General features: G+C 48.2%; 1 protein-coding gene across 9 annotated transcripts in view; it reads left to right on the forward strand.

Moving 5' to 3' along the window:
* The window catches only part of phldb1b (pleckstrin homology-like domain, family B, member 1b), a 71,457-nt gene that overhangs the window by 30,700 nt on the left and 27,482 nt on the right, over positions 1–13,275 (forward strand). For all 9 annotated transcript variants that reach the window (XM_035384158.1, XM_035384159.1, XM_035384156.1 and 6 more), the window contains 3 exons: positions 1,707–3,178; positions 11,563–11,805; positions 12,787–12,924. In XM_035384158.1, the coding sequence (XP_035240049.1) occupies positions 1,707–3,178; positions 11,563–11,805; positions 12,787–12,924 (1,853 nt within the window). The remainder of the gene's footprint in view (positions 1–1,706; positions 3,179–11,562; positions 11,806–12,786; positions 12,925–13,275) is intronic.

Here is a 13,275-nt window from a genome sequence, read left to right on the forward strand (position 1 = left end):
CACCGCGGACAGGGGAGGGGAGGAGATGAGCGAACTGGCTGCCGCCCCTGGCACTCAAAAAGGGGCTTGGATATCACGTCGGCAGCGGCGCTTAGACGTACCTGGAGGTGCCGAGTGCCGGGCACGGCAGGCTGCATTACACTCCGCGTATTCAGGTCGGAATGCGGAGCTCAGGCGTTTCTTTTTGAGCTTCACATAAGCTGTTCAAAACGGCTTAGTTGCAAGCTTATCCGCGTCTGTAAGTACTGATTATTACCGATGCTTTGAGGAGTATGTCAAGGCTGTGATCATCACGGGCAGTAACAGGCTACAACTGATGTAGCCTATTATAATTTGATGACGCGTAGCCTACAGCATTTTATAAACATTACGTAAACGGAGTTATTCATTAGGGATACAGATACTACTGGGCTATCTATCTAAAACGAAAAACAAACCCAGCGGCTATTTATTATATCTTCGGTTTAAAAAGCTAAACATTAGCTGGATGATAAATAACCAAACCAGAATTATTTAGTAATATAGGACCTATATGATTATAAGCATGGCGTTTGCATGAGTTTGGTCAGCTAAAAAAGAACAACTGACGAATTTAAATTTAATGTCTGTTCCGGATGCAAGGTTTAAGGCCAGGTTTGCATGTCTTCCTCGGTTCCGCCAGATGCGCGAAGAGCAGCCTAATTCATTATTTGTGAGGAGTCCTGCCGGGCCATATATTGTTATCCGGACACTGTTAAATTTGCGAGAATCACATCACATTCAGATTAATTTTTAAATGTTTACTTTTTTATTTGTAGACGAGGTGATTCCATCATTAAAACGCTACAGTCTGTTGCTGTTGTCATAGTAGAATATGGAAGGCATTTGCATTTTCCGCCTTATTGGGAATTTGTCCGTTGTTGTTTTAGAATACAGTTATTTACCTATGTGACTCAGATCGGTTTAAATGTCACTGCGTCCTGTTTCGTTGCCGGTGAAGACAGTGACAGCACTACCCCTCTTGTGACTCTACAAATCCTAGGCATTGAGAAATGATTCATTTTACTCTTCGTGTGTTGAAAACACGCGATACACTGCATATCTGTAATTATTCAGGACCAGCAATACTATTGCTTTAAACGGCGAGAGCGCGTGTAGCCTGTCCTTTTTGTCGCAGAACCGTCATGATACTGCCGATTTTCTTGCTCTCACTCACTGAATCCCGCAAACCGGTGTGCTAGGTGCTTGAAGATTAGGTCTGAATTGCCACTATTCTCGGGTTTGCTCTCCTGTGAGTCATGCCATAATTGGATTTGAATGGCACAATTTTCACTGACCTTTACCCGCAAACAGCCCTTCCGTCTAGCCTGGCTGGTGTCTCACTGGTTCCTCTCGCTGTGCTTTCATATGTTTACAGAAGGGAAAATAGCATCTTAAGCGACTGAATTTTGGGCAGTGATTTTAAGTTTAGCCACAGCTTCATATCACTGGAGGATTAAAGTGCCCAGATAGGCAACAGTTTATTACTCTTATGGGAGTTACCATAAGAACAACAACACTTTTACAATGTATGTAGCTGAATGGTGCAATTTCCCAAGGCGGAATATGCATGCTCTAGTGCCACTGTACCTCTTTGCTGGCTTTTTCTGTTGGTGCAAAATCTGTTGTCTTTTGGTGAACCACATGTCCAGGAGCATCATTTGAGCATATGCTTTCCCTCTTTGCAGACTCACGCAGCTTTGTCAATGGGAACCATCAATCAGCACCGATACACTGTGAGAGACCCCGCCCCCAGCACAGCTCCCTGGTCAGCTCCATCGAGAAGGACCTGCAGGACATCATGGACTCTTTAGTCATGGATGAGCCCCAGGCCTCCACCTCCCAGCCCAAGGTGGCCGCTGGCCAGCCTGCCCCTCTGTCGACGCTGTCCCCCATGATGAACGGGGGCGGGCGCTACCAGCTGTCCCCGCCCACCAGCCCGGGCGCCATGTCAGTGGGCTCCAGCTACGAGAACGCCTCCCCGCCCTTCTCCCCGCTCTCATCGCCCTCGGCGACCAGCAGCGGCAGCTACACCAGCCCCTCCCCCGGAGGCGGCCAGGACGCGGCCCCCGCCCTCCCCCCGGTGCCCGCCAGGTCCTCCAGCTACCACTACACCACCCAGCCCCCCGTGCCCCAGCCCCGCACCCTCCTGCCCAGCAGCTCGGCCGGAGGAGGGGCCCTCAAGGTGCCAGAGAGCCCCAGGCTCCAGAGGAAGGCCCTGCTGGAGGCCCCTAGGAGCCCCACGCTGGGCCGCCGGGGCCCGGGGCAGGACGGCGTGGGGGCGAGGGGCGGAGACGGCCCCAGACAGGCGCACGGGCTGCCCTCGCTCTCGCTGTCGCCGGCCGCAGGAGACGGCGGCTCCTTCGGGAGGGCCGCGGTCCCTGGGAGTCCCCGCGCGGCACGCAAGTTCCCCCCCGCGTCTCCCTCCCCCACCCAGGCCGGTCCCAGGACCAAAGTGAGCGTGGCCGTCCTCCAGGAGCGCCCCCCGAGCCCGTTCCGTGAGCCCGTGGACCGCTCGCTTACCTCCAGCCCGTCCCCCCGCACCCTCCAGCCCCCGCTGGACCCTGTGGTCCACGTCGTCCAGAGCGGGGCCACGCCCCAGCCCCTCCCGCCCGGCCTGCAGCCCCCGGCGAGCCCCCGCCCTGCCCGCAGGGCCCTGGAGACCGGCAGCTTGCTGCCCCCCCCGAGCCCCTCCCTGACCCGCCGTGGGGTGCCTGTGTTGCCCGGGGCGTTGCCGGGGGTCTCACCCGTGCTGCGCACCCCGGAGAGCCCCACAGGACGGCTGGTCCCGGACAGCCCCAGGCTGAGGCGCAGGACGGCCTCCCCCCCGGAGGAGCCTCTGGGGCCGAGGGCGGTGCGGGCCCGTAGCCCCTCCCCCACCGGCCTGCTGATGGAGGCGGGGTCTGGGCGGAAGGCCAGCTTTGGGAACGCCCTCTCCCCGGCTTACAGCCTGGGCTCCCTGCCTGGCTCCTCCCCTCTGTCCAGCCCCCGGACGCAGCGCAAAATGTCCGGGGGGGTCAGGGAGCTGAGGGCCCCGCACCCCGGAATGCGGGAGCGCAAGAACAGCATCACAGAGATCAGCGACAACGAGGACGAGCTGCTGGAGTATCACCGGCGGCAACGGGAGGAGAGGCTCAGAGAGCAGGAGATGGAGAGACTGGTGAGTGAAATACAACAGAGGGATCCACAGCCCTGTAGCACAGAGAAACACAGGGATCCACAGACCTGTTGCACAGAGAACCACAGAGATCCACACACCTGTGGTACTGGGAAACACAGGGGTCCACACACCTGTAGCACAGAGAAACACAGAGCTCCACAGTCCTGTAGCACAGAGCAACACAAAGCTCCATACCACAAAGACCATCACCACAGATCATCGCTCCTTCACAGTAAGAATTTCTTAGCCTTCAGTAAAATACCCGATGGGTTTGTGAGGTATTATGATTCAGAATAAAGGGTTAAGAAAGAATGAACTGGCATAGATGCACTGACTCCATACAATGGCAAATGAAATGGTAATTAACCAAGTTGGGGTGACAGTAGTTTTCCTAAGAAATATTTTTTTGAAAGAAAACTTTTACACACAGCTTGTGCTATGATGGTTCTGGTGTGTGTACGCTTGTGTGCCTGTGCATGTGGGGTAAAGACACAAGGCAGGGATGGGTTTTTAATGTGTTGGGAAGGCACTCGGTTCCCATGACAACCCACTCTGCTGCCCCTGTAACCTGGCAGGGTGTGGGAGACTTCAGCAGTCACGCCCTGTGTTCCAAACCACGGCCTGAACACAGATTTCACATCTCTTTTCATTTCCTTGCGATCTCTTTTCATTTCCTTGTAATGTCTCTGGCCAGGGGGACGGGGAGGAGGGGGTGCAGTCTCTGTGCCGCGGAGGCAGTCTGATACTCCCAGCGGCAGCGCTGTTTACACGGACACTTATCGGCTGTCTGTCTCACGGTTTAATACCGAGGCCGCGTCTGCAATCCGACACGTGCGTTTGTCACAACGGGACGCTTATCTAGCCTCTCTGATTCATTGATTTAAACGGATGTAACTTTTAGCATTTAAAATGATGCAGATTCTGCTGCAGGTATTAGGATGTGGGTTTATTTAGGCCCGTGTGCGCTGTGCTTTATGTTTGGCCGCTCCCCAGTGTGGTCTGGCAACACTGAAACATTCGTTGGCCTGCAGTGGCCTTTAGCTTTGCTCTTTTTTGAATCATTAGAGTTTAGGGAGCAGATTTATGTTGTTAGTCATATGGTTTCCAATTACTTTAAAAAGGACGGAGGGGTTCAGTGGAGAGAAGTCACTGAAGCAGAAACACAAAAACAGGGGAACATATCAGTTTTGGCAGCCCTCCTGGCTGTCTGATTATGGGGTATGTGCAGTTAGGGCTCCAAATGAACTCTTTTACTTGGTTGCATTGGTAGAAGTAAGGAACACCAACGATTGAATAATTTAGGATAGTGCATTTGTCACTGTTGTCATCGTGTCATTGCTGGAGACACACACAGAAACAAAATGGTGATTTGCTTCACAACACTGGCACATAGTTCCCCCCGCAGCAAGGAAAGTTGTCATTTTTTCTAAATTCCCCAAAACCCTTGATTGAGAAAATTGAGGGAGAAACAATGCAAAGTTGTGTAGTTGTGATAGCATTCTTTTTTTACTGTCAGTCATTGCTTGAATGTTAATATTCAATAGCTTAGCTAGCTAGCTAACAGTAATGATACTGCATGCTAGCTGGATAACATTAACTAGCTAGAATTAGTCAAGTTAGCTAGATTAGGATATGTTCATAATGGAGGATTAGAGAATGTGAGTGTGTTTATAATGGAGGATTAGAGGATGTGAGGGTCAGTTTACAGCATAATGGAGGATTAATGGATGTGGAGGCTTCACAGATCTGTTGTAGACTCCTGGTTTGGCATATTGTGGTACATTTCATGCTAACCTTTCAAGGGAGCTCAAGTTTCTAGCCTACCTGTAGAGTAGTAGTGTGTGTCGGTTTTATCTGTAGGCCAGTAGTGTGTGTTGAATGTTTTACCTGTAAGGATGGAGTTTGTTTTGATGGGTTTAACTGTAGCGCTGCAGTTTGTTTTGAAATGTGTGTTGTGACTGACAGGCTAGTGAATGTCTCTGAAGCACGGAGCACCATCACCCCAGGGTTTTTGGGGGGGGAGGGTGTATTGTGTCAGTTCTATTTCGGGACCTAGGGCCCCTAGGGGCCAGCTGCACGCGTGCCACTGAGCTGAAGAGCTGCAACAACCTTAGAGCACAGCTCCGTCCCTCTCAGAGCCAAGCCCCTTTCTGCCAGCTCTGCGCTTTAACTGCTTTTACTCCATCCTCTCTGAAGTCTTTTCATATCATTTCAGATTGTGGTTGCTAGGCAACGGCAACTGTTTGCCAGTTAACTCTTGTACTTTGTGGCAGGTTCTTTAATATGCCATCTCTCCTGCGGCGGGGGGCACAAGGCCGCGGGCACGGGGTCTTGGCGGACACGCTTGGCACGTGGAGTCTGTCTCGAGACAGCGCTCGGCTCTCCCCGCAGACAGAGATGACCTCACGGCTGGACGGGAGTTCTCATAATGACATCAGCGTTAATTGGCTCGAAGCGCAGACATTTGAAGAGCACGGCGCGGTCTGATATTCGAGCAGCGGGAGCTTCTCCTCTTCCACGTCTAGTCGCATTTCAGGAGCGCGGCCTCCGTTCTGCGTTTAGGAGCAGGGCTACGTAATTACAGTGGTTCGCTCTGTTCAGACCTTCCAGGCCCACATAATTACACGCTGGCTTATTCTATTCTGATTGAGGGAGCAAGTTTGTATGTGGGTAAGCAAGATTTCTCGCGGTGTACTTTGCACTGTGTGGATGTGTGTCGATTTTGTTTGAGCATATGTGTGTACATATGCTTACAGAGGATTAATATTGTTTGTGTGCATTTTTATGTTGAGGGGGTGGTTGTGTGTGTGTGTGTACATGTCGGCCTAGTGCATGAGCAATGCTGTTTGTGTGTATCTTAGTATGTAGTAAGTTGTAGTTTAGAGACTTAGGACACCGTTCTGCATATCTGACATATGAGATATGTGTTGAGATGAATTAACACAGTAGATATACTCTGATACACCTCAGTATGAACAAACATCTCTACTTTTAAGGTTAGTAATGGCAAAAAAAATCAACAAACATTCTGTCACTCAACCAAATCGCTACTCTGATCCAATTCTACGCAGACTTTATTGTAAAACCAGTCCTATACCTACTTTAAAGCCATTAGGATACAGATCTTGGTCAAATAATAAACACAGCGACTCCTAAGACACCAGTTAGATTCCAGCTTAATTGGAGATTACAGACAATATACATAATGTTCAAAAGAAAATTTGACTTTTGTATGGTTCTATATGTCAGTTAATAACATGTTTCCCTGAAAATCTGCAGGAGAGGTTTACTGTCATCAAGCATTTTTGATTACATTTTCTGACCCAGCAGTGCTACAGTGCGGTTTAGAATATTTGGCATAACTGGTAGTACCCAGTATTGTCCCAGATAATTTTATTTTGGACAATTTGGCCAAAAATATAATCTACGTACCAATAGTATTAACTTGCAAATAAGACTGCAGTGGTTCAGACAGAATATTGAAAACTTTTTCATCCGTTCTTTTCTGCTCCTTCTGTATTTTGCTGACCATTTTGGCTTTGTCCCCACCCTTCACTATCAGATGGAAATGTAATTTGTATTTGCTTTTGCAAGGCACACGCTGTGCGTTTGTGTATGAGTGAGCTGTTCTGAGACGAGAGAGCAAGAGGGAGATGGAGAAAGGAGGGAGAGGGAGAGAGAGAGAGGGAGAGGAATGAGAGCCACACCACTGTCCCATTCCTCAGTTTTTCAATATCGATACATCTGCACAGTAGTTACCAGTAAATGTTACAGGCAGTATATGTAACATTTCTGGAATGTTTTTTTGTGATCTTTACAGAACTTTTTTGAGGACTTTGGGGGATGTTCTCATTATCTCACACCAAATGTTGAACCTGAAGCACTAACTGAAATTATGCTTGTTAACTGTTTTAAAAATGACTGGTTGATCTGGGTAGAGGTGGATAATTTTGTTCTTAAGTTACATAACTGCTGCTATTCTTTATCGATTGGACCACTTCTGTCTGTACCTGCTTTTTAAAAGCGGTTTTCCACTAGAGGGTGCTCTTAGCACCTGTCTGTGAAGTACAGCATAATTTGCTTGGTTTTGAGGCAATGTCCATTGAATCTTTTATTTATTTATTTATTTATTTATTTATTTAGTTAGTTAATTATTGTAATCAGTATGTTCTTTTTTCTGTGAGGTGTTTTTGGGGGACATATTTGGACATAACATTTCAAAGTTACTTTAATTCAACCATCCCAATAAATATTAGAAACTAACTATGAATTACATCAGTTCTGAGTATTTGAAACATGGAATAATTTGGTCTGATGTGCTGCTGTATACCTACATACTATTGTATTCTCGATGCAGTCTACCTATAAATCAGGATTTAGTGGATGAATCTGTTTTAGTTTCATTAGTGCATTTCTCGCATTGAAATCCAGGATTCATTGTATGATATCTGTTATAGTAGTAGTAGTAGCAGTGTGAGTAGAGAGTTTGTGTGTGTGTGTGTTTATTTATTTGTGTGTGTGAGAAACATTTGTTTGAAGAACAAATAAAGCTTCCTCTCCTTGGCTGTTGTGGCCCCACCCTCTCTGTGAAAAGACCCTCCTACCCTCCCCAGTAACAGGCCTTTCCTGGGTATGAGTAGTAGGTGAGAGAGCGAGAGAGAGAGAGAGAGAGACAGAGGCTGAGAGAGAGAGAGAGAGAGAGAGAGAGAACGACAGACAGAGCCAGACAGAGTGACAGAAAGCTGTGCAGAGGAGAAGACATAAGGGAGTCGCAGTGGAAGCTACGCTGTGCTGGAGCAGAGATGGACCGCAGGCGGTCGAGCGGGTCCGGTTCAGTGGCGCGCAGACCGGAGCAGCCCCAGGACCGGGCCTTGACTTACTTTATGACGCTGATTAAGGATCCAGCCTTCTTGAGCAATGTGGCGGCGATGAGGAAGGTAACCGCCCACAGCCGCGATATTAACGGAGCAGACCGGCTGCTGTTCAGCCCTTATTTATATCCTGCTCTGCCCGCTGGTATGTGTCTTTGTCATAGAGTCTGTGTGCCAGCTTGCTGGGCTGTCTGGTCGGACCCCCTGGTGTCAGGCCAAGCAGGGAAGAGCGCTTTGCCGATGATGTGTTCATAAGGGCAGCATTAGAGGGTTATGAGCGCTCATAAACTCTTTACCGGCTGATTTGAATGATATTTCTAAAACCTTCGATGTTTACGCCTTGACAAAAATGTGATTGTGTTAAAAAGTTTAACCCACTGATCATTGAAAGTTAATTAATAAGTTAACATATTGACAGCCCTCATTTTAAGGTAAACAAACAAAACAATACCTGTGATTCACACCCAGCAAATTTTTAACACTTGCACTTGGATAGAAAATGATGCTAAGGAACACCGTCCTTTAGCACTGACCAAAGGATGTGAACTATATTCAGCCAGTGATGTATACAGGAATAAGACGGTTATTCCATTCATGACTCATGTAACCGGTATAATCGGAATATGACCCAGGTAGAATACGGATCTTTATATAGAATATGGTGTGTATCACTGGTTTTATGACAACACAAGGGTTTACACCTTTTTGCCTTTTTGCAAGGCTGCCTACATCTCCATTTCGATTTTACTTGAATGAGAGGCATCAATTGTAAAGCGCTTTGGATAAAAGCGCTATATAAATGCAGTCCATTTACCATTTACCATTTACTTGAAAGCAACACTTGTCGTTATGTTATGAAGTCCCTCTCAGTTGCTGTATGCTATGTTTGATTACTCTTACTACAATTGGAAAGGAGGGTATATAAAGGTATAAACCTTTGGGAAATACAGTACATATACTTATATAGGAGGTGTAATCGTTATTGCAAGTTTCTCATATGCAAAACTCCTCTGAAGAAGCTATAGTTGTGGCTTTTTACAAGACTCCTCCCACAAGGTTGTCCCCACAATGCCTGAAGGGAAGAAACCAGAAAATAATAATAAAACATTGTGCTAAATATATTTATATTTGTGTAAATATACACCCTTCAGTCATACAGTACAACATTGCTGCATGTTCTGACCCAGCCCGTATGTGCATGGTCCAGCAGTTGTAAAGCCACATGTGGATCCAGGTGATTCTCAGTGGAACTTACAGCCTTATACTCTACAGTGCCCTGTTCTGTTAATTACCTCAGTGTCTTCACAGTGATGTGAAAGATTCTCTGTTTGCATTCTTTCTCTTCTCATGCCTCTGTAGACACCAGGAGCTACCCAGAGCATGTCCAACGAAACTGTGCTTTCCTCTGTTCTAATGTAACAGAGCTCGACTGGCAGGGAACTATTTTCACTGTTGCAGTAATGCACCGGCACGTGGGAGAAAACTGTTTGGGTTCTTCTGAAACACTATGCTGGAGGGGGGTTCCCTTACCCACAGTTCTGTTTGGCTGAAAGTCCAGTCAAAACTGGTGTCAGCTTCCCAGAAACCCTGCAGTGTTTTTCCAGTGTCATGCTGGTAAAAACACACCTCTGGCTGTTTTTTTTCTATAGAAAGAAGAAAGATGGGGGGAGAGGCAACAGAACTTTAACATTTTATTACAACAATATTCATGAATAATTAAGCTGACCTTAGAGGAAACCATTTGTACCTTTAACCTTATGATTTAGCATATAAGCGTTTGCAGGACACGTGTAAAGCTGGCATTATGTTGGCGTCTGACGTCAGCGCGGTGTGCGTACAGTATGTGGTGTGCGATGCTGCGTGTGCAGGTGGTGACAGATGTTTAGTCAGAGCAGCTCTTCCCCTGGTCCGACGCCGAGCGGTGACAGAACACAGTGTGGCTTTCAGGATGAAGCCGGGACAGGAACGTGATGCAGGCGCTCAGCTGCTTTTCTGGGTCACAAATAACCTCGTCACTCAACTCTCGCCGCGTCCCGAGATCGGGGGACGCAGAGGGGCGAGAACGGACCCAACCGCGCTTTGCGTGACTGGATCTGAGGTGGGGGGTAGAGGGACATGCCGATAGATGATGCAGGAGAGTGAGAGAGCGCATGGGAAGGAGAGGGAGAAATAAAATATGAATAGGGGACCGAATGCTCACTCTTTGTAATACACGTCACTTGAGCCAGGCACTACTTTTCCTTTGACTCCATATTAAGGAATTCCATTGTTGGAGCTACAATATGTGCTGCATAAAGATCAGTGCCTACTGCTTCCATTTCATCTCAGTATTTTTCATGAAATCGCCTCAAACTCACGAGAGCATCTCAAAAGACTCCTCTTATTCTGTAAGGTCCGGCGTTATACAGCTTTAGACAGAGAGGAGTCGGAGAAGCACAGAGGACAGGTGGCGTGTGATTGAGACAGACATGAGATGAGCTCCCTGGGGGGGGGAGAAAGAGAGAGACATTCCGAGCATTCCTTATTGAGGAATGTGGAGCCTGGGGTGGGGGAGGGGCATGTCTCATAGCCCTTTGATCTGTGATTGGCCCCGCCCTCGTTGGAATGTGCACAATAAGAGAGCGGAAATGAGACTGTCCATCACTCAGGCTCCAGCAGACTGTATGAGTATTACTGTATTACTGCAGCCTGTGCCTGTCATATTACAGTATTACACAGTCTCTCACGTGCCATCTGCATAGCTCTACTCTGCTGCCTTCAGGTGAATTATTCTGAATTATTGTGAAGATGCACTGATACATGTGCACACACGCAGGGCATTTAACAAATAGCGGTAAGTAATTTCACCATCGAAGGTATCAATCACCTTGCAGATGTGTCTTAATTCCAGTCTTAAGCATTTTGCTGACTGTGTCCTCATTGATTTGTTGCCTGATTGTTTTTTTTTTCAGTCTGTACCACAACTTTTCCAGGGTTATTGCAGTCTTGAAGACACACAAAGCTAGAGGACCACACCAGCACAAATATCTAGTGAAAGCACTCGCTGAGTGTGCATTTCATGTTTAAAATGACAGGCATTCGGCTGACGGTGCCACTGTGCTCCGGTCAACAGCACTTGCTTAGTGGGAGGTCCTTTACAGGGGCTGCTGTTAGAACCACCCTGTCTGCAGGTACCAGCCCGACAGCAAGCAGCTGGCCTGCAAGGGTCAGAGTTCACCTGGGGGTCAGAGGGCTGACTGCTATCCTGGTTAACTGGAGATAGCAGCTGTTTTTCCCTGAATTTAGAGAGCCCTGAATCCAGGCATTTCTGCTGTGTTGATTCAGAGCAGATTCAGTAGACAGTGTGTCTGTTTAAGGTGTGTGTGTGTGTGTGTGTGTCTGTGTGAACTGTCTGTGACACATTTGTAGACCCTGATTTGGCTGTAGGCTGAGTGAGGGTTCAGTAGAGTACGTGGTCCTGTGCGGTCATGCAGTGGTCTCACACGGTCCTGTTTTGTTCCATTGCGTTCTCAGGAGCGGCAGAGGCTGGAGACCATCCTGAACCTGTGTGCGGAGTACAACAAGGGCGACACCCCGGGCCTGGACCCCGGGAGGTATTTGTTCCCCGGAGCGAGCCCCACGGGCGAAGAGAGCGCCAGGAGGGCGTTGGCGGACGCGGCGGGGGGCGCGGCCCTGCGTGCGCCGCAGAAACAGAGGGAGAGCGACGAGGAAAACCTGAAGGAGGAGTGCAGCAGCACCGAGAGCACGCAGCAGGAGGTGAGGCTGTGCTGGTCTGTGAACGAGCTGCACTGACCGAGCCACACTGACCGAGCCACACTGACTGGGCCACATTGACCAGGCTAGCGTGCTAGCTGATAGGTACAACAATAAAGGAACTGCTGGTGTAATAAAGGAATGGGATGAGCTGGTAGAATATTTGTATTTACTGTTGGAGGTATGCAGTTTGTTCTATTCCATATACATTTTGTTATTTCAAGCTGAAGCGTGCTTGTCTGTCAACGTGGAAAATAGCTTCGGAAAAAGTTTGGCAGCGGTCTCTGTTTTGAGGAATGAGTAACTGAGTTTTACTTTTTGATTTGAAACGCGTCCTTTGCTTCATGATACACGCTTAAGAACAACGCTGTGATTTGTAAATCAAACTGTCAGATATTGATTTGCTAATTATTTCCCTGGCAGGCTGATGGCAGTGAGCTATAGGCCTGCATGGGGGAGCTACCCTTTTAGACTCTCGCTAACAAGTTCAAGAACAGACACTGGCTGCCCAGGGGCAATGAATATTTGGCCTTTTGTGCAAACCTTTGTTGGTGCCTTTTCACCATCTAGTGGTAAAATGAAGGTACTGCCACTGCTTTGGGATGATTGCTGCTCAATGAATGATGATTGACTAACTGACAGATAGACTTGCGCACCTGAATTCCCACCTGTTCCACCTGGGGTCTCATTTGTCGCCTTTCTTGCCCACTTTCTTACCTGCACACTTATCTGTCTCTACGCCAGTCTCTATTCAAGCGGAGTGCAGCTCGGCTCAAATCGCAGAACATTCCTGAACGTTCTATCATCGTTCAACAAAGCAAAAAAAATGTGTGAAAGCACTTCAGTGACGTCCATCGAACATCGTCGGTCGCAGTGGCCTTCGCCTACGCTCTCCCCAAAACACCCAGGGTCACATCTGCGTGCTCGCCTGTAACATCCGCAGTTTCCCCTGTCTCACCTGCCGCCTCTGGTCTCCACCCACAGGATGAAGACTCTGGCAGGGGCGGGAGGCAGGAGCTGGCCTACCTGGAGGAGGAGCGGGTCCGAGTTCTGACTCGCGTGGACGAGCTGAAGTCTCGCATCACTGAGCTGGAGCAGCAGCTGCAGGAGTCCAAGCAGGAGGTGACACCACTAGAACAGCGTGTCTGCATTCAGAATGCTCAGTCCATGCCCTGCCACTATCCTAACCACAACCGCAGATAGTGTAGGTCAACCAGACCAGTCAATCAGCTGTGTGTATTATTGACATTAAAGGTTCTACTCCTACCGCTGATGTCATAACATTTCAATTTGATGCATCTGAATAATATTCATAGAGGAGAATAACAAGACGATGCCATGGCAATCGATATTTTGTCCTTTTTTATCCATATTCCTTTTTATCCGTATTCATAAGTGTAAAAATAGCACCAGAATCTCCTCTAACGAGCAGGAACTGCCTCGAGTAAGAACATAATGCAAGAGGGATCTCTG

This window comes from Anguilla anguilla, chromosome 12, assembly GCF_013347855.1.
Source record: "Anguilla anguilla isolate fAngAng1 chromosome 12, fAngAng1.pri, whole genome shotgun sequence".
NCBI lineage: Eukaryota > Metazoa > Chordata > Actinopteri > Anguilliformes > Anguillidae > Anguilla > Anguilla anguilla.